The 26839-nt window shown below is 38.2% G+C and overlaps 3 protein-coding genes and 1 long non-coding RNA gene across 6 annotated transcripts; 2 read left to right on the forward strand and 2 right to left on the reverse strand.

The window, feature by feature from the left end:
• Positions 1-271: 271 nt before the first annotated feature.
• LOC143904854 (uncharacterized) lies at positions 272-6421 on the reverse strand. Its single transcript, XM_077419816.1, has 3 exons — positions 6417-6421; positions 558-2940; positions 272-484 (listed from the first exon to the last, which is right to left on the reverse strand). The coding sequence occupies exons 1-2, from the start codon at positions 6419-6421 to the stop codon at positions 1611-1613; spliced, it is 1335 nt and encodes a 444-aa protein (XP_077275942.1). The 3' UTR covers positions 272-484; positions 558-1610.
• LOC143904848 (uncharacterized) lies at positions 467-1057 on the forward strand (the record flags this gene model as incomplete). The annotated part of the gene is made up of 1 exon (XM_077419811.1): positions 467-1057. A coding segment is annotated over exon 1 (591 nt), but the record flags the coding sequence as incomplete, so codon positions are not given.
• A 1857-nt stretch (positions 6422-8278) lies between the features above and the next one.
• LOC143904868 (fatty acyl-CoA reductase wat-like) lies at positions 8279-14024 on the reverse strand. 3 transcript variants are annotated; one of them, XM_077419841.1, is made up of 11 exons: positions 13836-14023; positions 11936-12075; positions 11738-11860; positions 11407-11532; positions 11143-11288; positions 10957-11066; positions 10533-10728; positions 9400-9639; positions 9017-9274; positions 8852-8934; positions 8279-8460 (listed from the first exon to the last, which is right to left on the reverse strand). In XM_077419841.1, the coding sequence occupies exons 1-11, from the start codon at positions 13900-13902 to the stop codon at positions 8396-8398; spliced, it is 1554 nt and encodes a 517-aa protein (XP_077275967.1). In that variant the 5' UTR covers positions 13903-14023; the 3' UTR covers positions 8279-8395. The 3 variants fall into 3 exon arrangements, with proteins under 3 accessions (XP_077275967.1, XP_077275974.1, XP_077275984.1); XM_077419848.1 differs by having other exon boundaries at positions 8279-8474; XM_077419858.1 differs by lacking the exon at positions 11738-11860 and having other exon boundaries at positions 13836-14024.
• A 153-nt stretch (positions 14025-14177) lies between these two features.
• On the forward strand, positions 14178-16175 carry LOC143904894 (uncharacterized). Its single transcript, XR_013259066.1, has 4 exons — positions 14178-14679; positions 14765-14805; positions 14893-15134; positions 15322-16175. It is a non-coding gene; the product is annotated as an uncharacterized LOC143904894 (long non-coding RNA).
• Positions 16176-26839: the final 10664 nt, after the last annotated feature.

Below are 26839 nucleotides of genomic sequence, written 5' to 3' on the forward strand. Positions count from 1 at the left end.
AATCCCTAGAAATAACTTTAATAATAACATCTATAAATTAATGTCCACAATTAAAAAATTTCTTAATGACAACACCAATTTAATTCTCACAAGAGCTGATAAGGGGAATGTAACAATCGCGCTCGACAAAGACAAATACATCGTTGCAATCGAAACATTATTAAATGATAAAGACACTTACTTAACCATTAAGACAGACTCCACAAAAAAACTCGTTTCTAGCTCACGGGAATTACTTACTAGATGGAAGAACTCGAATTATATCACAGGGTCAACTTACAAATCTCTTTACTGTAGCGATGGAGTATTACCAAGAGCTTATGGACTTCCTAAAATTCATAAACCTAACTGTCCATTTAGACTTATTGTATCCTCTGTTAATAGCCCGCTATATGACTTTGCCACTTTCCTCCACCGTATAATATTCAAAAGCTTTCCTACAGCTCGCAGCTTTGTAAAGAACAGCATGGATTTGGTGAAAGAACTGGCGAACATACATGTCAGTGACGGCTATAAATTGATCTCATTAGATGTCGTCTCTTTATTCACAAACGTACCTGTGGATATGGTACTAGATAGCATATCAGCGAGATGGCATTTCATTGCCAGAAATTGTAAGATCCCTAAATCGGAGTTTTTTAATGCGGTCAGGCTGGTATTAAATTCCACTTTTTTCATGTTTAATGGGAAATTTTATAGACAGACATTCGGCGTGCCCATGAGCTCCCCGTTTTCTCCTATATCGGCTGACATAGTGTTGCAAGATTTGAAAACTATAGCTCATATTTCTTTAAATTACACCCCACCTTTTTACAAAAGGTATATCGATGACATCACACTTGCGGCACCGTCGACTTCGCTGCAGCATACTTTAGATGTTTTTAACTCCTTCCATCCTAGGCTGAAATGCACCTTAGAAATCAGAGAAGATGATACATTAAATTTCTTAAAAATCACATTGATACTGAACAACCATAAACTAACTTTTGATTGGTTCCATAAACCAACCTTTTCCGGCAGGTACCTAAATTTTATGTCGCAGCATCCGGTTTGCCAAAAAAAAGGCACGGTCATAAGCTTAATAGACAGAACATCAAGAGACACGGTAGTGTCTCGCGCCAAGTACACGCGGAGCGAGACCGACCGTGACTCTTTTACGCGACGCGACGGGTTGCGAGTACCCGAGATGTTGAGATCTCGATAACGAGTGAACGGATCAAGTTCTAAGTAAGCTTGATCGATAGCTTGGGGTCCAATTAGGGGGGGGGTTTCTCTCATAATATTCCGCTACGTGCCTTACGAGCGGAGATATTGCGACGCAAAGTCCAAATGTGAAAATTTATTTTTAAGATACTCCTAACGCTCTCATTCAATATTATTATGATTATCAGAGAAACGTCCTTTTCACTTTTTCGACGCTGGCGGCGCAGGTATCGCCAGTTTCGATATCGCGCGCGTATTTCAAAATTAGGTCCATAAACTTATCGGTCAGGAGGAAGATTTCTATTTAAGTAAAAATTAGGTATATATATAATAAATATTGAGTCAACGGAAAAGTAGGTTCTCTATGCTTGGCAGAAAGTGCCGCTAGGGAATTTTTAAGTCGATTCTTATAAATCAAGCTTGAATTTGATGTCTATGTATCTCAGGTTGCCGATGACAAGGTCCAGATAGTGCGCTTTATAGTTTTCGGTGTCCAGGTGTAATAATACGTTGAATTCGATGTCTACGTGTCCCAGGTTGCCGATGACGAGGTCCACATAGTGCGCTCCGTAGTTTTTGGTGTCTACGTGTATTAATATCTTGAATTCGATGTCCACGTGTCCTAGGTTGCCGATGACGGGATCCAGATAATGCGCTTCATAGTTTTCGGTGTCCAGGTGTAATCGTACGTTGAATGCGATGTCTAGGTGTCCCAAGTTGCCGATGACAAGGTCCACATAGTGCGCTCCGTAGTTTTCGGTGTCTACGTGTATTAATACCTTGAATTCAATGTTCACGTGTCCCAGGTTGCCGATGACAAGATCCAGATAGTGCGCTTCATAGTTTTCGGTGTCCAGGTGTAATCGTACGTTGAATTCGATGTCTAGGTGTCCCAGGTTGCCGATGACGAGGTCCACATAGTGCGCTCCGTAGTTTTCGGTGTCTACGTGTATTAATACCTTGAATTCGATGTCCACGTGTCCCAGGTTGCCGATGACGAGGTCCACACAGTGCGCTTCGTAGTTTTTGGTGTCCAGGTGTAATAATACGTTGAATTCGAAGTCCACGTATCCCAGGTTGCCGATGACGAGGTCCACACAGTGCGCTTCGTAGTTTTCGGTGTCCAGGTGTAATCGTACGTTGAATTCGATGTCTAGGTGTCCCAGGTTGCCGATGACGAGGTCCACATAGTGCGCTCCGTAGTTTTCGGTGTCTACGTGTATTAATACCTTGAATTCGATGTCCACGTGTCCCAGGTTGCCGATGACGAGGTCCACACAGTGCGCTTCATAGTTTTCGGTGTCCAGGTGTAATAATACGTTGAATTCGATGTCCACGTGTCCCAGGTTGCTGATGACGAGGTCCACACAGTGCGCTTCGTAGTTTTCGGTGTCCAAGTGTAATAATACGTTGAATGCGATGTCTACGTGTCTCAGGTTGCCGATGACAAGGTCCACATAGTGCGCTCCGTAGTTTTTGGTGTCTACGTGTATTAATATCTTGAATTCGATGTCCACGTGTCCCAGGTTGCCGATGACGGGATCCAGATAATGCGCTTCATAGTTTTCGGTGTCCAGGTGTAATCGTACGTTGAATGCGATGTCTAGGTGTCCCAGGTTGCCGATGACAAGGTCCACATAGTGCGCTCCGTAGTTTTTGGTGTCTACGTGTATTAATACTTTGAATTCAAAATGTTCACGTGTCCCAGGTTGCCGATGACAAGATCCAGATAGTGCGCTTCATAGTTTTCGGTGTCCAGGTGTAATCGTACGTTGAATTCGATGTCTAGGTGTCCCAGGTTGCCGATGACGAGGTCCACATAGTGCGCTCCGTAGTTTTCGGTGTCTACGTGTATTAATACCTTGAATTTGATGTCCACGTGTCCCAGGTTGCCGATGACGAGGTCCACACAGTGCGCTTCGTAGTTTTCGGTGTCCAGGTGTTATAATACGTTGAATGCGATGTCTACGTGTCCCAGGTTGCCGATGACGAGGTCCACACAGTGCGCTCCGTAGTTTTTGGTGTCTACGTGTATTAATATCTTGAATTCGATGTCCACGTGTCTCAGGTTGCCGATGACGGGATCCAGATAATGCGCTTCATAGATTTCGGTGTCCAGGTGTAATAATACGTTGAATTCGATGTCTACGTGTCCCAGGTTGCCGATGACGAGGTCCACATAGTGCGTTCCGTAGTTTTTGGTGTCTACGTGTATTAATATCTTGAATTCGATGTCCACGAGTCCCAGGTTGCCGATGACAAGATCCAGATAATGCGCTTCATAGTTTTCGGTGACCAGGTGTAATCGTACGTTGAATTCGATGTCTAGGTATCCCAGGTTGCCGATGACAAAGTCCACATAGTGCGCTCCGTAGTTTTCGGTGTCCACGTGTCCCAGGTTGCCGATGACAAGGTCCAGATATCGCGCTCCGTAGTTTTCGGTGTCTAGGTGTAATAATACCTCGAATTTGATGTTCACGTGTCCCAGGTTGCCGATGACGAGATCCAGATAGTGCGTTTCATAGTTTTCGGTGTCTACGTGTATTAATATTTTGAATTCGATGTCTACGTATCCCAGGTTGCCGATGACGGGATCCAGATAGTGCGCTTCATAGTTTCCGGTGTCCAGGTGTAATCGTACGTTGAATTTGATGTCTACGTGTCCCAGGTTGCCGATGACGAGGTCCACATAGTGCGCTTCGTAGTTTTCGGTGTCCAGGTGTAATAATATGTTGAATTCAATGTTTAGGTGTCCCAGGTTGCCGATGACAAGGTCCACATATTGCGCTCCGTAGTTTTCGGTGTCTACGTGTATTAATACCTTGAAATTGATGTCTAGGTGTCCCAGGTTGCTGATGACGAGGTCCACATAATGCGCTTCATAGTTTTTGGTGTCTAGGTGTATTAATAACTTTAAATCTGAATGAGTGCGTTCAGCCGATACTCCGCTAGCCTAGCAATCGTGAGCAGTTGCTCGTTTTTGCTCGTTTCTTCTCTTTTTAATCCAGTAAGTCAAAAAAGAGGAAACGAGCGAAAACGAGCGACTGCTCACGATTGCTAGGCTAGCAAAGTATCGGCTGAACGCATCCAATGTAGGACACGTAGATATCGAATTCGAGGTATTAATACATGTAGACACCGAAAACTACGAAGCGCACTATGTGGACCTCGTCATCGGCAACTTGGAACACGTGGCCATCAAATTCAAGGTATTAATACACCTGGACACCGAAAACTATAGAGCGCGCTATGTGGACCTCGTCATCGGCAACCTGGGACACCTAAACATTGAATTCAAGCTTGATTCATAAAAATCGACTTAAAATTTCCCTAGCGGCAGAATTAAAATTATGTCATGACATAATAAAAATCGCTGAATTAAAATTATGTCTAGACATAATAAAAATTGGACAAAAATTATGTTTAGACATAATAAAAATTGGATGAATTAAAATTATGTCTGACGTAAAAATAATTATCAAAAATATCGATACCTGAAGATATCGGTACATATACAGTTGCAAACAACATTCAGTAAGACACGCAAATAAAAATAAATAAAGAATTTTACAGTTCACGACTTATTAACATTAATCATGCTTTATTGCGATTATGTTTTATGTTGAAATTGAAAAATATATACAAGGTGTACAACTAAAAGTGTTACAGATTATTATTTTTAAAAAACTGAGCAAAATATTAAATTGTTGTTTTCTTTAGAAATAATAGTCCGTAACACTTTTAGCTTCATACCTTGTATTATATACGGTTTATGAAATTATAAGATATATTGTTTATAAGATTAAGTTGCGTAACACTACAAAAAAGCGTGATATCCGTACAAAATTACCTTTTTAAAAAAAAGGTAAAATGAGCGCCAAGTACACGCATAATAGTGTATATGTATTATGTTGTTACTCTGTTATGTTGTTACCTCGAAAAAAACAAAGTGGTAGTATTATACCTCCAAATAGCTTTATCCTGTACATACTGTTTATACAATGCGTAATATACTACAAAAAGGCGTGATATCCGCACAAAATTACCTTTTTTAAAAAAAGGTAAAAAAGGCGCCAAGTACACGTATAGTAGTGTATATGTTGTTACCTAAAAAAAAAAAAGAAAGTGGTAGTATTATACCTCGAAAAAACCTAAGTAACAAGTGGTAGATCTTTATATCTCGAAAAATCTCGAAAAAATCTAAGCAGTAGTATCTTTATTTCCGAAAAATTATAACCCAAGTGATACACGTCACAAAATTATGTTACCTTATCAAAAAGAAGAGTCGCGCTTCAAGTGATCTATTACAATTACAAAAAAGAAATGATATCTCTTTAAGTTAGAGCGCCAATTACAGAGAGAACATGTATATTGCCTCAAAAAATAATTGTTGCACTACATTGAAAAATCTTTACATTGTGTCAATTAGAAAATAATGTATAATAACAATTTTATAAGATTAAAAAATTTTATTTAAATTTAACAAGGGAATACAAGATATTTAAATACAAAGTTATTTACATGTGTATTTTTTAATGGCCACAAAGAATTACAGAAGTAACAGTACAAAATAAAAATATTTTATTAAAATACATAAATTTTTCTTGTAACAAAACTTGGCGCTGCTAGACCTCGAAATTTTAAATAAATAAATAAACTTATTCTATACTTAATTATAAGCCGCATTATCCGCCGTCCGCGTAGTCACGCACACCCATATCACTCACTCCCACATCCACGCTGATAATCATTTAATATTACTCCCATTGTATTCTTCTCTGAATTATTTTTATTTATTGCTGTTTTTATTTATTTAAAAGGTCTAGCAGCGCCAAGTTTTTTTACAAGAAAAATTTATGTATTTTAATAAAATATTTTTATTTTGTACTGTTACTTCTGTAATTCTTTGTGGCCATTAAAAAATACACATGTAAATAACTTTGTATTTAAATATCTTGTATTCCCTTGTTAAATTTAAATAAAATTTTTTAATCTTATAAAATTGTTATTATACATTATTTTCTAATTGACACAATGTAAAGATTTTTCAATGTAGTGCAACAATTATTTTTTGAGGCAATATACATGTTCTCTCTGTAATTGGCGCTCTAACTTAAAGAGATATCATTTCTTTTTTGTAATTGTAATAGATCACTTGAAGCGCGACTCTTCTTTTTGATAAGGTAACATAATTTTGTGACGTTTTTTGTTACCTCATCCTTCCCTGCACGCAAAAAATTTCAGACTGGTCATTGAAATCTTACTTAATAATTGCTATCCATTGACATTTATTTTTAAAATATTACTTGAACGTCTTAAGCTATTGTTTAACAGAGGCTCTAATGTGAATGTGAGACAGGATGATGAAGAGGTTGTTCCTTTTTTCACCATACCTTACATCCCTACGATAACAGAAAAATTTAAGAACGTCACAAGGGATTTGAAAGTGAGGCTATCTTATAACAGCTTAAACAAGATGCGTGCATTCATCAAACCTCACAAAGATAGCCTCCCGCGATCCAAAAAATGTAATGTAGTATATAAAATCAATTGCAATGATTGTGACGCTTCTTATGTGGGCCAAACGAGTAGGCAAATGCAAACAAGAATCAAGAAGCATCAGAATCATATTAATTGGAACACACCGAATCAGTCTGTCATAACGGAGCATTGATTAGAATTAAATCACAATTTTGATTGCAACAATGTTGAAATACTAGACAGGGAACCCTATTATTACAAACAATTGATTTCGGAGATGATATACATAAAGAGGCAGGCAAATGGTTTGAATTTGCAAGCGGACACGGAAGGTCTTCCGGATACTTATTTGAGTGCGATCGAGAGATTAGCAAAAATTTAAAAAAGCCGTTTGCGAATTGTTATCCCCACCTTCGGTGTATACATATGGCCTTTATTATGTTAACCTTCCCACCAATGCCCCACTCACTCACGACGTTTCAGAGTGACAGGCTCGTTATTACAATGTGACATCCAGATCTGTAATTGCTCCGTAAGTAACTCATTATTCGCTTATTAACACGGTAAAATAACGTCCTTATCATATTGCGACTCGGTTTGATATAGGTAGGGCATTCGTATCTTCCCTACCTCCCCGGTCTTCCAACCAGGCGAGCTAAGATGCGATGGATGCGGAGCAGATGCATATCGGTTTGTCTGGGCTTACGACGACGGTACATCCGTACGATTTTAATCCACGATATTTTGACTGCGCTACTTTGTTTATCCATGTAATCTGTATCGTCATGAATTTTATGTAACTTAATTATTTACGCTGAAGAAGACACGAATAGGGTGTCGAAACGTACGATGTAAAGGGGGGGGCGAAAGGGGCCTAGGCCCCGGGCGCCGGTGTCAGGGGGGCGCCAAAAGCCAACAAGTACTTAACTAAAGTAAAAAAATAAAAATATACATTATTTTCGTTTTTTCGTAAAGGTGCCTTTTCATGCTGACGCTCGACGCTTGATTTGGGCGTCAAACTTGATCATGTGATAGGTCACGTGATAGTCTTTTTAATTCCAGCGTCAAATGGCAAAAGCTCAACTGTGTTCAGCTTTGACGCTTGACGCTCGTTTCAGTCAATTGCTTGTTTCGACGCTCGCATATTTGATGCTATTTCGTCTTCTTAAGCTGGCCACGCACACTTTTTCGTAACAGTAACAGTAGGATTTCGACCAATCGCGTTGCTCGATTCGAAAACGTACGGCCGTACGTTCCAGAATCGAGTAACGCGATTGGTCGAAATCCTACTGTTACTGTTACGAAAAAGTGTGTGTGGCCAGCATTACCGATGAAGTTGATCACGTGACCAGTTTTGACGCTTAAATCAAGCGTCGAGCGTCAGCATGAAAAGGCCCCAAAATATACGATGACAGCTGCAAATGAAGTAAGCGCAGCGAGAGAATCAACCGACGTCGCGGAAAAGCGACAATAATACACTTCTATAGATTTGAGTATTGATTTTACATCTCTTTTTTAGATATGGATGGGTTATGCTATTACTATATTATACTATTAAGGGGTCATGCCTAGTTGGAAGGGCATGATTTTTGGGGATTTTTATAAGAAAATCAATTTATTTTTTCTTACAACAAAAAGTTGATATCAAAAGTACATATATTGAACAACATGCAGAATTTTTTTCGTTAAAAAATATTGCAAATTAAGAAAGTTACGGCCACTTCTGATTTTTCAGAGGTGTCGTATGGTGACCACGATAACTCCAAGCCAAATCATCTGAAATCAAAAAACTAAAAGGATTCTGTTAGTATATGAATATATCTTGAGATTTTATTAAGGTTGGAAAATATGCGTAGATTATACACACAGAGAAATAATATTAGGCTACTAAGATCCGACAAGCTCTGACCGTAAATGACATTTTATTCTAATTTGATTGTATAGCATGACGGTCTAAAATAATTCTTTATTTATCTGTTAACAACTTTTTAGCAAACAATTGACAATAACTAAATCTGTATCAAAGTTACTTTGAGTTATATACATATATTTGGCAAGATATACATGCAACATTAGAAAAAAATTCTTTAAAGTAGGTGTGTTCAATATAAAGGAAACTAATACATATGAAACATACATATAAAACAAACATGTAAAAATTATGTACATATAATTGTAAATACGAGCCAGACAATCCAAAGAACGGCAAAGGCAAAAACAATTTTGAGTATTTGGTGTATCCAATAAAGTCTAAAATTAAAGAATTTTTTTTATTAATAAAAATTAACTTAAGCTAACAAAATTAATCAAAAATTAAAAAAAGATCTGTTACCTCTTATACTTGATACGACTAATTTCTAAAGTACTGTTATCTTCATTTAGAAGATAGAGACGTATGCCCATATAATGATCAAATAAATATTTCTTCCAGTCAAATCCGACCATACTGAATTGAAATATCTTCTGATCTTCACTACTCAGATGACTCCACATCTCTTGAACATTGTCAGTTGAAAAACTCCATTCATTTGTGCAAAACGGTTGAATCACGTTGGAAAATTTGTCGATCTTCTTACATAACTTCCACACTCTGAAATGCATATAAAACCATTATAATTTTTTATATTATAGATAAAATTTTATTTAATTTCGATACAAACTATGTAATATATGCTTCAAGTAAGAGAAACGACATTTAAATTTACGTGATGATACCTTGGGCTACGATTTGTACAGATGCTTATAGCATCTATAATTAAAGCTGGGAAAAAATGTCCGAGCCAAACGCAAATTCTATATAGAATTTTATGTTGCACAAAAATCATAAAAGGAAAATATATGGCATCATACATGGGGTACACCTTATTTGTGTCGGCAATTGCATTACGGTATTCATTCCAAGTCGGTCCATCGACTGGTGACGCAAAATTATAAATTAATGTATTCTTGCCTCTCCTACAAGATAAATTTATTTAAACATAATTATGTTGTACATTATACTTCTTTACATATCAGAGTCATTTATAATCATATGCTAATGTTCTGTGATTACGGTAATACCTAATATTGTAAGCTAATATATTTAAATACACATATTCGCCCGAGTGTATTATGCTATTTAAAAATATGCTCCCTTCCCCCACAAACTATATATAATTTTATTATAGAATATTTTTCTGATATTGGGGTAAATGATAATAGCAACTGAATAGTAATTTTTTTGCTATTTTGATATGTTACTTTTCATATTTAGATAATTGTTATATCTTCATAATGTTAGTTTGTATAACAAGCATTAAGAAATAATATATATATGTATAATAGGTCATTAAAAATTATGTTTAAAAGATAATTTAAACAATTTATATAGTTACACCATTATCATGCCATTAACTGATGTTCTAATCGGGGATAGTACGATTTCCGAGGCGCTCAGACTTGACGGTAGTTTCTGGTAGTATTTCTTACGCTGAACAAAAAATTATATAGGTCTTATAGGGCTAACTGTTCTAGTTTTTGAGATACGCAGCATTAAAGCTTAAAATAAATATAATATAAATCTTTACTTTTTTTAATTATTAGATATATTATATTATCGTATTTTATATTTATACTTTCTAACACATAAACTCTTTGCCTATAGGGCAAAACAAAGTATATTATTGTATATTATTGTATATTAGGTATACCTATATAATTTTTTGTTCAGCGTAAAAAATACTACCAGAAACCACAGTCAAATCTGGGCGCCTCGGAAATCGTACTCGTCCCTTTTAATCTGATGTTCCAAAAAATAATAGGAGTAAAATTTTATGTAAGTTAGATGTTGGTTAAATATCTCCTCATACCTGAATTGATTATAGACGTTCCACGCACTAGCGATCAAAGCATTTACCGTGAAATCGATGGGCACGATATTTGCCTTAACATCGGGATTACAAGAAAAAAATCTTGTGATACCAAGTGTCCAGAACACCGTGACACCTGTTGGTCCATACATATTATCTATCCATCCGACAAGTGGTTCCTCGGCGCTAGATAAAACTGAAAGAAATTTTAATTATTCCTGGTTATGTAGATTCGCGAGAATCAAACTTATTGTTAGCTAAACGCGACACACACACACACATCCGCGATTGTTTATTATTATTTTACAATTATAGAATTTTATAGCACATAATTATGCAAACCAGTTGAAACTAATTAAATATAAATGTTATTTAATAAATTCTTTAGCAAAAAAATTGTTAGTTTTTATAATTATTCTGTTACCTATTGTAGGTCGAAATATTCCTACTGGCAAATTTCCGCTTTCGTCTCTGAGAAGTCCTTCCGCAATCGCTTTCGTGAATGTATATGTATTCGGCCATTGTGAACTGATTCTAGCAAAACGATAAATTATCTTTCTTTATTAATATACATTGAATTATTTTATTATATTGAGCATCAAAAAATTACCTAGATATTTTTTCCTCAATTATGTTCTCGGGTAAGTTACGTGTGAACGTGATAAGGTCTTTATGATTAATAGGATATGAGTAGAACCGCTCTTCGATATGTTTCACATGGCAGTTCGCATAGGCTGTTGACACGTGAATAAATGACTGCAAGATAAACATCAAGCGTAATTTATGTTTCTCTCTTAAAATTAGTGAATATGCAAAATATAAATAATTTTGCCAATTATTATTACTAAAACACATATTAGATAAAAGGCATTACTTTTAAATTTAGCATGTGTTTAGCAAGTTTTAAGATGGTAGCGGTAGCATTAACGTTTATTATCGTAGAAGTTTTGATGTTCTCGATGAACCGTACATTTGCTGCCACGTGAAAAATTATGGATACCTATAATAAATATACATGCTTTAAGTAGGAAAGATATTTAGAAAAAGGTGCACAATTTATTTCTAATTGCATCGATAATTAATTATAATTAAATATATGTAAAATGTAATGCTTTTATAAATATATATATCATGCAATACATTATTTATTGCATTAAATGTAGTAGTATAGACAATTTATGATATTGATAATCTGAATTAATTACTTGATTTATCAGTATGTTCTTATCATTTTCTGACAATCCGAAGTCTTCTGTATCGAGATCGCCTATGATAGGTACGATTTTTTTGCGGAAATTAAATACTTCATTTTTTACTCGGTCGAAAAGCTATGGATTACAAATTTAAATAGCGATCATTTATAAATATATATCACGTTCCGATATTGTATCCGAGATACTCACAGGTTTCTCAAACATTTCATCTAATCGGCTTTCGGGACTCTTGTCTTTTTTCGAACGTATCAGCAGATATATCGTCGAAATATTGGGGCAACTTCGTAACAGTTTCTCAATCAATATTTTTCCAACAAAACCAGTACCGCCTATAAGAATTAAGAATAACAAAGTGACATACATACGGGGTGCGATAAAAGTCTGGAAACGGTCAAATATCTCGAAAAAAAAACGTTTCTGAGAAAAATGTTTCGAACCAAAGTTGTAGGGTTTTAAAAGTTCTATTCAATGATCATATCCGTTTGACCTTGAGTAGAGGCGTCAAGGCGAGGTCAAGACCAACCTAATTTTTTTAAATGGAACACCTTATTTTTTATGACACAGTATTAAAGGTGGCAGCAAGACGTTTCCAAAACACTACTTAAAAACCTATTTTCGTTAAGAATTGCCTGAGTTATGAGCTTTAGAATTTACGGTGCCGCCAGCATTAGTATTATCCAGGATGTACCGCGTGGAGGTTGCATGGTCGTACCTTACACCCCTGTGTGTGTGTGTGTGTGTGTGCGTGTGCGTGTGCGTGTGCGTGTGCGTGTGCGTGTGCGTGTGCGTGTGCGTGTGCGTGTGCGTGTGCGTGTGCGTGTGCGTGTGCGCGTGCGCGCGCGCGCGCGCGCGCGCGTGTGTGTGTGTGTGTGTGTGTGTGTGTGTGTGTGTGTGTGTGTGTGTCGCATCGTGTCGTCGTCATCGTTGTTGTCGCCGCCGCCGTCATCGTCGTCTCTACCTTTTTTGCAACAACACCAAGTAAATCTTATTTCACCAGAAATGAGACAAAGCGTTTTAAATAAATTTGACCTACGATTAGGTCATTGTCAAGCAGCAGACGGAAGACAATTTGAACAATTAATTCAGTAAAAACCCGTTTACACACACACACACAGGGGTGTAAGGTCCGACCATGCAATCTCCACGCGGTACATCCTGGATAATACTAACGCTGGCGGCACCGTAAATTCTAAAGCTCATAACTCAGGCAATTCTTAACGAAAATAGGTTTTTAAGTAGTGTTTTGGAAACGTCTCGCTGCCACCTTTAATACTGTGTCATAAAAAATGAGGTGTTCCATTTAAAAAAATTAGGTTGGTCTTGACCTCGCCTTGACGCCTCCACTCAAGGTCAAACGGATATGATCATTGAATAGAACTTTTAAAACCCTACAACTTTGGTTTAAAACATTTTTCTCAGAAACGTTTTGTTTTCGAGATATTTAACCGTTTCCAGATTTTTCTCGCACCCCGTATGTACGTGTATGTTGTATGTACATATACAGGCTGTCGCACGTTGCTACACGCGCGTGGTGAAATATTAAGAGAAGTGCTCTGTAAATAACAATGCACGAATGTCGCTCTTGTATAGCCATTATTATTTACTTAACGTTTCTTCCAATCTCTTGCTACGCGCCTAACAACGTGAACGTTGGGCTGTAGTTTTTCGTCGAATTGCACGGACGCATCCTGATTCCTGATATTTTTATTAATTAATTTTTTATTAATTATTATTGAGAAACTTACAAAACGTACAAAACTTTTCGAATCAATTTTACCCGCTCTATCTGCCCACGAGCACTGGTCCGTATATTACATAACACCTTGTATATGTACCAAATAGCACAAAATGTTATTTGAAAATGCCTTTTGGAGAAATTCAAGAAACATTCAAAATAAATGTATAATTTAAATTTTGTGGACATTTTAATCCTAAGATATCCTTTGGTTATTTCGAGGAAAAACAAATAATAGCCAAATACTAGCTTCAAAGACGTTTTAAGAATATTTCAGACGTTAATATAGTCTTTTAATTATCTTAAAAATATTCTTTTACTTTATTGCATACATTGCACTTCTGTAATAAATACCTGTTATAAATATTGCCAGTCCGGCGTAAAAGCTTTGTATCGGTGTTCTGCGTACTTCAATTCCCATGTTTTATTCACTGTTTATCTGCGAAATTAATATAAAAATTAAGGCAAATAACCACTCAATTTTCTAATCTTCTAGATCGAATGTCCGTTTGACTCGACGTTGCTTCGAAGATTGACTGTTATAAAAGGAAGCTTGTCCTATATATAGTTACGGGAAATTTGATTAATTATTGCGATCAAGTTTTTTCGCTTCGTATGATGTTTTTACACTTGTTCTTTTCTTCCATCTCCACTCTTAAAACGGCCGCATTAAGTCAATAATCGAATTCATTATTGCCTGTTTTCCGCGATGCTAATTGATTATCTCGATGTATTACGTATTATGTAGAATTCTATATGCTAATGTTTTGAGCAGAACGTTCTTTGATTTTTAATAGCGTTTTTTACTGGCAGAGCTGGTGCGCATTTAGTGCAAGCCGTCGTACACAAATCAACGTAATGTGTATGCTTAGTATAAACAGGTTAAATCATGATTGCATTATTTGATAAAAATGTACTGCGTATTTTATCAGTCGAAATATTTGCATTTTACTTTGAATATTAGAGATTAAATCAGTGTACAACAGCTTTAATGTGCACTGAGTGCGTACCAGCTCTGCCAGTGAAAAACGCTATAAGAGGATTTATATTTTTTTTTCTTGCATAGATAAACAGAATGTTATCGGGAAGTCATCTAAGCATTTTGAGAAGAATCTTCGGAAAGATGAACGTAGAAACCAATTGTTGCAATTAAAAAGAAAGAAGCGCGAGCAAGTATTTGCGCAGAAGACAAATCTCGGTGGTTTTTCTTCGTCACCTGTTCTTGTCTGCGTATTATAAAGGAACATTTTTTTATATATATTCCTTTATAATTTATGTTACAGGTTGCACCTGTTTTACAAAATCTTCAAGGTTCAAATAAAAGGTAAAGTTATATATTTCTTTATAATGCATATTTAGTGTTACTTTGTTTTTACTGTGATCATGTTAATAAAAGTGTAACTTTTTTTAGATTGGTTCAGCAGTTATAGCTATATTTTTGAAGATAGAGCTCTTTATCGAGCGGAAGTTCTGAATATTGATACGCGGAAGGATGCATACGTAGTTCAGTACATAGATTTTGGAAATTGCGCAGTCTAATCAACATCGCGTATTTCAAATTCGACATCGATGACATCTCCGGAAAGTTAGATGCAAAGAGACCGGTACCTTTCCGCTTGACGCCCAATATCTTCGAATTTCTCACAACTATAGGTCAGTCAGACACAATCTTAATCTTCTCGTCTGTCGACGTGAAAATAAAGATATCTTGATATAGACATCCCTTGTGCTTGGATAAATTCAAATGTTATATAGAAATACTTGTAGTAAATCCGATATTTATTACTGTGCAGACCGTTGCCAAATTCTTTCAGGTTTCACGATGTTAATTCTTTTGCAGGAGTTTGCGGACCATTGACCGCTAGCGTGATCGCCACAGCGCGCTGTTTGGTTCAGCCCACGTTCCAGCTGCATGCTATACTTTGCATAATTTTGCGGGATGAAGTGATCGCGGACCATAAACGGCAAGAAGACGCCGAGGGCACATCACAAGAGCCGACCGATCTAAAGGGTGGACTTCTGATAAAGATGGTGAACCACGCGGTCAACGCGATTGTCGGTAGACTAAATTCTCTCGCGAATTTCGTCGGCATTGACAGTAAGGTCAGCACACTAGTAGCCGCTGCCAATAGCCATGACAATCTCTGCAGAATGGATCCCTCGTGGCACCCATGGCTGTAAGATACAGAACGTTTGGCCTAACAACACATTTGTGCTATAACGAGAAAAAAATTAAAATCATTATCGCATTATTCATTTTATTTTCTTGCCCATATACGTTCTTATATTTTATAACACTGACGCTAGCTTTCAGGAAGTTATTGAAAAATGAAAGATGATAAAGAGAAGTTAGACGCTAGAAAAGTATTATTTATAATCTGTACATATATATAGATATATGAATATACGTAGTTTATATGCATTATAACATTAATTTTGTACAACGTAAATCGAAACTATTTGTAAACTGCGAATTTAATTCTATTCTCTAACTCTTACTCTGTATATGTATTATATTGCTTATAGATTCGGTTTCACTATATATAAATATACTGTTTGCTAATGCATAGCACTTCAATGTAACGTAAAGCTCCAGTTCGAGTTCCTAGTAAGTAAACTATATTTTAAGAAACTTGTGCAGATAATTTGTAAGAATAGTTCTTGCTAAGAAGTGGAATATAGACCTGAGATACATATAGTACTTATTTATTGTAAAAGACATGAACATTAGGATCTATATGAAAATTGTATGAAATAATAAGGTTCTTAAAAAAAAATGACGTTTTGTTACTTAAAACAAATCTATAATTTTTACAGTAAAACACTTTCCACAAGTGAGAAACGGAAGCATACATTGGAGAAGTAGGTTTTTTTTCAAGAGAATTCTACTAGGAAACGTATATTCACGTATGAATACGAGAATTCTCTTCAATTTTATGTAAATTTAATCAGGTTGAAACTTATATTCTTATAAAATAATATATATTCTTATTGATCACATAAATAATCTTTATTTATAAAAATACAACTTATTTATGATATACTTTATTCTATCATTTTAATACTTTCAAAGTGACTACGTTCAAATATTTGTTCGAACTTTATTTGTAGTAAAGAAATAGGTAATTTTTAGCTCGAGAAGATAATTTTTAACAAATGCCATGCATCAAATATAATATTCTTCTTCTGTGTTTTTATATAATTTATATAAAATAATTGTATATAACAATAAATCAAATTAAAATAAAACAACATTTCCAAAAAAAACAGCAAAAATAAACATTCATATCACTGAAGACTAGAAACTTAAAGGAACATCAATTTACATAAATCATCGAACTCTATGACATATTGTAGAGTTGGTCTATTTAGACCTTTAAAGGAATAGCATTTAGTTTTATATAAAACAAAAACTCTTCTATTGCATAGTGAATCACACTGAGTCCTTTAGGAGAGTTTATAGAATCTTGAAATTGTCTCCGATCATTAATGTTTTTGTAAATATACTGCAAGATGCGGATTTATAATAGTTTTTGAGCTACATGTGGAGATATTTCTTCGTAAATCGTCGTAAATTTCCCATATTCCATTAGAACGCAAGCAGTATGCAATATAATGCCCCGATACGTAGGCTATTACTCCAACCAACCTGAAAACAATTAATTTTTTATACAATTAAAAAATATAAAATATCTGGAAATTAAAAAAAAATCATTGTACCTACCTGTATTCGAAACTTCTATCTTCATCACTTTCAAACTTGAGTGTTGTCGGTAATTGTTCCAGTCTGCAATTTAATCCAGTTTTATAATGATTGTTTGGGCGTATATCGAATTCAATAAATATGTGAATTCTTGGTTCTCTAAACCATGTGTATTTTCCCAAGCATGGATCGCAACAACGTATCTTATAAATCGGCGATCTGAAGTCTAAAGCTTTCTCCAGAGAACTAAAGCCTTCCTTTGCAATGATTTTATGATTCGGTTGTAATATCACAGTTGGAAACGTCGTAACATTGCAGCCCGTGCATTTCTTCGTGTTCTGTATACTAGGCTCTGTGGTCAGGATATTTTTTGTCATACTTGCAATATTATCGTTGCAATCAATCGTGTACGATACAATTCTACGATTTGTTTGCACTTGGGATGTACAATCGTAATAATTTTTTAGTATTAAAACCCTTTGCCGGAGCACATATTGCGTCACTACCTCTATTAAGCTGGACCCCCCACCAGCGCAAATCAAGTTCGCACTAGGTCAAAAATTTAGTGCTATTTAGGTGCTAATTAAGTGCTCTAGTCCGAATTTTGGTGCTCGAACCGTTTAGCAGGAAATCGCGTAAAAAATGGGGGGGTCCAGCTTGCCATAAAGCTGGACCCCCCCATATCAGAAAATGGTCCTACAGAGAAGATAAGTACACTATAATTTAGTGCTAATTAAGTGCTAATTAAGTGTTCTAAAAAAACGATAAAATGTTGACAGATTATAACATTTATTTAAATATACCATTATATATTGAACACAGAACCGTCGCGGTCGACACTAACACTTAAAAAGATTGCTGCATGAATATATTCGTTACTATAATGATCGAAAACATATATTTCCCAAATCTGAGTTCATTGCTAACAGTAAAACAATTACAATAATTAACTTAGACCAGCCGTTGGCGGTTGGCGCTGAGCACTAAGTTCCGTCATCTGATCGTCTGCGAATTAGTTGCTCGCATGATTATAGTATTAAAATAATTCTCAGACATTTTGTACTTTAAAAGAATATCACGATTCGAATTTAGTGTTAGCAGCTTAGTGTTGAAATTAATTAATTAATCAATACAGCGCGCGCTCCATGGATAAATTAATTAATTTCAACGCTATACAGCTAGCACTAAATTTGAATTGTCATATTTTCTTAAAGTAAAATGTCTCAGGATTATTTTAAAACCATAATCACGCGAGCACCTAATTCTTTGACGATTCTGTAACGAATTATAAAGCGCGGCGCGCGCGCTCCATGGATAAATTAATTAATTTCAACGCTATACAGCTAGCACTAAATTCAAATCGTGATATTTTCTTAAAGTACAATGTCTCGGGATTATTTTAAGACCATAATCACGCGAGCACCTAATTCTTTGACGATTTTGTAAGGAACTTTAGAGCGCTGCGCGCGCGCTCCATGAGTTAATTAATTGATTTCAACTTTTTGCAGCTAGCACTAAATTCGAATTGTAATATTTTCTTAAAGTACAATGTCTCAGGATTATTTTGGAACCAAAAACACGCGAGCACCTAATTCTTTGACGATGCAGTAACGAATTGAAGAGTGCTGCGCGCGCGCTCCATGAGTTAATTAATTGATTTCAACCTTTTGCAGCTAGCACTAAATTCGAATCGTGATATTTTCTTAAAGTACAATGTTTCAGGATTATTTTAAGACCATAATCACGCGAGCACCTAATTCTTTGACGATTCTGTAACGAATTATAGAGCGCGGCGCGCGCGCTCCATGGATAAATTAATTAATTTCAACGCTATACAGCTAGCACTAAATTCGAATCGTGATATTTCCTTAAAGTACAATGTTTCAGGATTATTTTAAGACCATAATCACGCGAGCACCTAATTCTTTGACGATTCTGTAAGAAACTTTAAAGCGCTGCGCGCGCGCTCCATGAGTTAATTAATTGATTTCAACCTTTTGCAGCTAGCACTAAATTCGAATTGTAATATTTTCTTAAAGTACAATGTCTCAGGATTATTTTGGAACCAAAAACACGCGAGCACCTAATTCTTTGACGATGCAGTAACGAATTGAAGAGTGCTGCGCGCGCGCTCCATGAGTTAATTAATTGATTTCAACCTTTTGCAGCTAGCACTAAATTTGAATCGTGATATTTTCTTAAAGTACAATGTTTCAGGATTATTTTAAGACCATAATCACGCGAACACCTAATTCTTTGACGATTCTGTAACGAATTATAGAGCGCGGCGCGCGCGCTCCATGGACAAATTAATTAATTTCAACGCTATACAGCTAGCACTTAATTCGAATCGTGATATTTTCTTAAAGTACAATGTTTCAGGATTATTTTAAGACCAAAATCACGCGAGCACCTAATTCTTTGACGATTCTGTAAAGAATTATAGAGCGCGGCGCGCACGCTTCGCGGATAAACTAATTAATTTCAACGCTATGCATCGTCAAAAAATTAGGTGCTCGCGTGATTATGGTCTTAAAATAATCCTGAAACATTGTACTTTAAGAAAATATGACAATTCGAATTTAGTGCTAGCTGTATAGCGTTGAAATTAATTAATTTATCCATGGAGCGCGCGCGCCGCGCTCTATAATTCGTTACAGAATCGTCAAAGAATTAGGTGCTCGCGTGATTATGGTCTTAAAATAATCCTGAGACATTGTACTTTAAGAAAATATGACGATTCGAATTTAGTGCTAGCTGTATAGCGTTGAAATTAATTAATTTTTATCCATAGAGCGCGCGCGCCGCGCTCTGTAATTCGTTACAGAATCGTCAAAGAATTAGGTGCTCGCGTGATTTTGGTCTTAAAATAATCCTGAAACATTGTACTTTAAGAAAATATCACGATTCGAATTTAGTGCTAGCTGTATAGCGTTGAAATTAATTAATTTATCCATGGAGCGCGCGCGCCGCGCTCTATAATTCGTAACAGAATCGTCAAAGAATTAGGTGCTCGCGTGATTATGGTCTTAAAATAATCCTGAGACATTGTACTTTAAGAAAATATTACAATTCGAATTTAGTGCTAGCTGTATAGCGTTGAAATTAATTAATATATGTTCAATATATGTTCAATATATAATGGTATATTTAAATAAATGTTATAATCTGTCAACATTTTATCGTTTTTTTAGAGCACTTAATTAGCACTTAATTAGCACTAAATTATAGTGTACTTATCTTCTCTGTAGGACCATTTTCTGATATGGGGGGGTCCAGCTTTATGGCAAGCTGGACCCCCCCATTTTTTACGCGATTTCCTGCTAAACGGTTCGAGCACCAAAATTCGGACTAGGGCACTTAATTAGCACCTAAATAGCACTAAATTTTTGACCTAGTGCGAACTTGATTTGCGCTGGTGGGGGGTCCAGCTTAATAGAGGTATCTCGCGATCGGCTTCGCCGGTTACCGTTATCGAGGACGACGAACGTCAACCACGTTCGTCGTCGGGGATTCTAGTCGGTCCAATTTCGCGCCCGTCACCTGGGGCGCCGATAGCTCTTCCGTCTCGGTGAAATTTTTTCGAGAGTGTCCTCTTTCTCTCTGGCGCCGATAGCGCTCGATTAACGCCGCGCGTTTCTGGGGTGCGACCGATTAATTGCTATCTCCGAGCGGGCGTGAGCGTGAACGTGCTGTGCTTGCCGTCGCGTGCCTCGGACGGGAAACGCAACGTTTCGACAAATTCTCCGCGCGACCGCCGACTGTCCGACCGACGGGTTAGTATACGGGATTTCGGGCGGCGGGAGAGACTTTTCGGGGCGATGCAACGACGTAGTTCGATCTCCGGCGGATCCCCTCGGGTCGACGAGCAACGCGGCGCGAACACTTGTTGCTAGGAATAAAATAACGTGCGCGCGCGTGGAGCGCAGCGATCAGCGCGGACGCGCCGCGCTCCGTTTCGGAACGGGTCGTCCCTTCGCGCCCTGACCCTGACCCGCGTACCCTCGCACCCACTCTTCACGGCCAGGCGGGTGGTGCGACGGCGGGGCGGGGCGGGGCGGCGCGATTGTCAAAATAGTCGCGAGATAACCGGCGCGGCGTGGCCGCTGGCTTTTACGACGCTTCGTCTCGGAGTCTCTGGACTCTCGGCGCCGCGAGGAGTGGGAAAAACTGGTTTTCCGTGTCGTACGCGGAACAAGGAGTTTTTATTGCGTCATAATTATCGCGGGACGCGACTGCGACTCTGTCGCGTCTCTTCGCGCCCTTGATCGACGTGCGCGCGTGTCAACGAGAGGCATCGAGAGATCGTCCCGGTGCGCGAAGAGAGAGAGCAATCGCGGTATCCCCCGATCCCCGCGGTCCACGGAAAGTCGGACTGTTTGCAAACAATTGCGATTCGGAATTTATATTTAGATATGCCGCGGCCTCCCCCCCGTTTACCCCGAATAATTGAACGTCGCCAGCCGCCACCCAACACGCGAGAAACAAACGGAGAGCTTGCTCGGAGATAATTGACGCCCGCATTCGTTTCCTAAATCTCAAGTAATTCGACCCTTCGCCCACATCTGGCGAGCAAACGCGTTTTAAATGTATAAATATATTATACACGCGGCGATCCCTACCCGTTTGGTCTGCGTTTCAGATAACTAATCTTGCGTCTTGGGCTCGGCGCGCGTAATCTTTATCGACGCGGGAGGGAGAGAGGGGCCGTTTCACCGAAATAATATTTAGCGAGCGTATCTCGCGGATCGTGCACGGTGGACGGAGAGGTTTCGATAATCCGCGTCGAAAATCTCGCAAACATCCGAATTTCTTGGCTTCTTTTCGTCGTTTCTTGGCGATCGCGCGCGGGAGTCGCGACGACGCACAAATTCTCGCGTGGGCGTCCGGATTTACATAATTCGCGCGCTCAAACCGCTGCGCGCCGCGTTTTGCGGAAGAATCCGGACGCCACTCGCGAGCGACGGCCGACGGCCGCGGTTTCCGCCCCCGCGAGAAGACGAGCCGCGTCAACAAGTTGCCGGTTGCCGCATCGCGAGTTGCGCGTTGCGCTCGTTGTTGGTCCTCCCCACTTTCCGTCTCGCGTGCGTGCGTGACGCACGCGAGTACTTTTTTATCTCACGCGGCGGCCTTGCGGACGTCCCGCGTGTATCGAAACTTCGTCGCGCGCGCGCCTACGCTCGTTATTGCAAAAAAATTCCGTTACACGCCCATAACGATAACAAGCCACGTCGGTGAAGAGCCCCGTCGGCTGTTTCTCTCGTTGTTCCTCGCTCGCCGAGGCCGGAGACCGCGCCGTTGAATTAACAAAATAAAAATATTTTATTAAAATACATAAATTTTTCTTGTAAAAAAACTTGGCGCTGCTAGACCTTTTAAATAAATAAAAACAACAATAAATAAAAATAATTCAGAGAAGAATACAATGGGAGTAATATTAAATGATTATCAGCGTGGATGTGGGAGTGAGTGATATGGGTGTGCGTGACTACGCGGACGGCGGAACGGAAAAGTAGGTTCTCTATGCTTGGCAGAAAGTGCCGCTAGGGAATTTTTAAGTCGATTCTTATGAATCAAGCTTGAATTTGATGTCTATGTATCCCAGGTTGCCGATGACAAGGTCCAGATAGTGCGCTTTATAGTTTTCGGTGTCCAGGTGTAATAATACGTTGAATTCGATGTCTACGTGTCCCAGGTTGCCGATGACGAGGTCCACATAGTGCGCTCCGTAGTTTTTGGTGTCTACGTGTATTAATATCTTGAATTTGATGTCCACGTGTCCCAGGTTGCCGATGACGGGATCCAGATAATGCGCTTCATAGATTTCGGTGTCCAGGTGTAATAATACGTTGAATTCGATGTCTACGTGTCCCAGGTTGCCGATGACGAGGTCCACATAGTGCGCTCCGTAGTTTTTGGTGTCTACGTGTATTAATATCTTGAATTCGATGTCCACGTGTCCCAGGTTGCCGATGACGGGATCCAGATAATGCGCTTCATAGTTTTCGGTGTCCAGGTGTAATAATACGTTGAATTCGATGTCTACGTGTCCCAGGTTGCCGATGACGAGGTCCACATAGTGCGCTCCGTAGTTTTTGGTGTCTACGTGTATTAATATCTTGAATTCGATGTCCACGTGTCCCAGGTTGCCGATGACGGGATCCAGATAATGCGCTTCATAGTTTTCGGTGTCCAGGTGTAATCGTACGTTGAATGCGATGTCTAGGTGTCCTAGGTTGCCGATGACAAGGTCCACATAGTGCGCTCCGTAGTTTTCGGTGTCTACGTGTATTAATACCTTGAATTCAATGTTCACGTGTCCCAGGTTGCCGATGACAAGATCCAGATAGTGCGCTTCATAGTTTTCAGTGTCCAGGTGTAATCGTACGTTGAATTCGATGTCTAGGTGTCACAGGTTGCCGATGACGAGGTCCACATAGTGCGCTCCGTAGTTTTCGGTGTCTACGTGTATTAATACCTTGAATTCGATGTCCACGTGTCCCAGGTTGCCGATGACGAGGTCCACACAGTGCGCTTCGTAGTTTTCGGTGTCCAGGTGTAATAATACGTTGAATTCGATGTCCACGTGTCCCAGGTTGCCGATGACGAGGTCCACACAGTGCGCTTCGTAGTTTTCGGTGTCCAGGTGTAATAATACGTTGAATGCGATGTCTACGTGTCCCAGGTTGCCGATGACGAGGTCCACATAGTGCGCTCCGTAGTTTTTGGTGTCTACGTGTATTAATATTTCGAATTCGATGTCCACGTGTCCCAGGTTGCCGATGACGGGATCCAGATAATGCGCTTCATAGTTTTCGGTGTCCAGGTGTAATCGTACGTTGAATGCGATGTCTAGGTGTCCCAGGTTGCCGATGACAAGGTCCACATAGTGCGCTCCGTAGTTTTCGGTGTCTACGTGTATTAAAACCTTGAAATCAATGTTCACGTGTCCCAGGTTGCCGATGACAAGATCCAGATAGTGCGCTTCATAGTTTTCGGTGTCCAGGTGTAATCGTACGTTGAATTCGATGTCTAGGTGTCCCAGGTTGCCGATGACGAGGTCCACATAGTGCGCTCCGTAGTTTTCGGTGTCTACGTGTATTAATACCTTGAATTCGATGTCCACGTGTCCCAGGTTGCCGATGACGAGGTCCACACAGTGCGCTTCGTAGTTTTCGGTGTCCAGGTGTAATAATACGTTGAATGCGATGTCTACGTGTCCCAGGTTGCCGATGACGAGGTCCACACAGTGCGCTCCGTAGTTTTTGGTGTCTACGTGTAATAATATCTTGAAATCGATGTCCACGTGTCTCAGGTTGCCGATGACGGGATCCAGATAATGCGCTTCATAGATTTCGGTGTCCAGGTGTATTAATATCTTGAATTCGATGTCCACGTGTCCCAGGTTGCCGATGACGAGGTCCAGATATCGCGCTCCGTAGTTTTCGGTGTCTAGGTGTAATAATACCTCGAATTTGATGTTCACGTGTCACAGGTTGCCGATGACGAGATCCAGATAGTGAGCTTCATAGTTTTCGGTGTCCAGGTGTAATTGTACGTTGAATTCGATGTCTAGGTGTCCCAGGTTGCCGATGACAAGATCCACATAGTGCGCTCCGTAGTTTTCGGTGTCTACGTGTATTAATATTTTGAATTTGATGTCCACGTATCCCAGGTTGCCGATGACGGGATCCAGATAGTGCGCTTCATAGTTTCCGGTGTCCAGGTGTAATCGTACGTTGAATTTGATGTCTACGTGTCCCAGGTTGCCGATGACGAGGTCCACATAGTGCGTTTCGTAGTTTTCGGTGTCCAGGTGTATTAATAACTTTAAATCTGAATGGGTGCGTTCAGCCGATACTCCGCTAGCCTAGCAATCGTGAGCAGTTGCTCGTTTTTGCTCGTTTCTTCTCTTTTTAAACCAGTAAGTCAAAAAAGAGGAAACGAGCGAAAACGAGCGACTGTTCACGATTGATAGGCTAGCAAAATATCGGCTGAACGCACCCAATGTAGGACACGTAAATATCGAATTCGAGGTATTTAATACATGTAGACACCGAAAACTACGAAGCGCACTATGTGGACCTCGTCGTCGGCAACTTGGAACACGTGGCCATCAAATTCAAGGTATTAATACACCTGGACACCAAAAACTATAGAGCGCGCTATGTGGACCTCGTCATCGGCAACCTGGGACACCTAAACATTGAATTCAAGCTTGATTCATAAAAATCGACTTAAAATTTCCCTAGCGGCAGAATTAAAATTATGTCGTGACATAATAAAAATCGCTGAATTAAAATTATGTCTAGACATAATAAAAATTGGACAAAAATTATGTTTAGACATAATAAAAATTGGATGAATTAAAATTATGTCTGACGTAAAAATAATTATCAAAAATATCGATACCTGAAGATATCGGTACATATACAGTTGCGAACAACATTCAGTAAGACACGCAAATAAAAATAAATAAAGAATTTTACAGTTAACGACTTATTAACATTAATCATGCTTTATTGCGATTATGTTTTATGTTGAAATTGAAAAATATATACAAGGTGTACAACTAAAAGGGTTACAGATTATTATTTTTAAAAAACTGAGCAAAATATTAAATTGTTGTTTTCTTTAGAAATAATAGTCCGTAACACTTTTAGCTTCATACCTTGTATTATATACGGTTTATGAAATTATAAGATATATTGTTTATAAGATTAAGTTGCGTAACACTACAAAAAAGCGTGATATCCGTACAAAATTACCTTTTAAAAAAAAAGGTAAAATGAGCGCCAAGTACACGCATAATAGTGTATATGTATTATGTTGTTACTCTGTTATGTTGTTACCTCGAAAAAAACAAAGTGGTAGTATTATACCTCCAAATAGCTTTATCCTGTACATACTGTTTATACAATGCGTAATATACTACAAAAAGGCGTGATATCCGCACAAAATTACCTTTTTTAAAAAAAGGTAAAAAAAGGCGCCAAGTACACGTATAGTAGTGTATATGTTGTTACCTAAAAAAAAAAAGAAAGTGGTAGTATTATACCTCGAAAAAACCTAAGTAACAAGTGGTAGATCTTTATATCTCGAAAAATCTCGAAAAAATCTAAGCAGTAGTATCTTTATTTCCGAAAAATTATAACCCAAGTGATACACGTCACAAAATTATGTTACCTTATCAAAAAGAAGAGTCGCGCTTCAAGTGATCTATTACAATTACAAAAAAGAAATGATATCTCTTTAAGTTAGAGCGCCAATTACAGAGAGAACATGTATATTGCCTCAAAAAATAATTGTTGCACTACATTGAAAAATCTTTACATTGTGTCAATTAGAAAAGGATGTATAATAACAATTTTATAAGATTAAAAAATTTTATTTAAATTTAACAAGGGAATACAAGATATTTAAATACAAAGTTATTTACATGTGTGTTTTTTAATGGCAACAAAGAATTACAGAAGTAACAGTACAAAATAAAAATATTTTATTAAAATACATAAATTTTTCTTGTAAAAAAACTTGGCGCTGCTAGACCTCGAAATTTTAAATAAATAAATAAACTTATTCTATACTTAATTATAAGCCGCATTATCCGCCGTCCGCGTAGTCACGCACACCCATATCACTCACTCCCACATCC

This window comes from Temnothorax americanus, unplaced genomic scaffold (assembly GCF_048541705.1).
Source record: "Temnothorax americanus isolate GAGA-0224 unplaced genomic scaffold, ASM4854170v1 Scaffold109, whole genome shotgun sequence".
Lineage (NCBI taxonomy): Eukaryota > Metazoa > Arthropoda > Insecta > Hymenoptera > Formicidae > Temnothorax > Temnothorax americanus.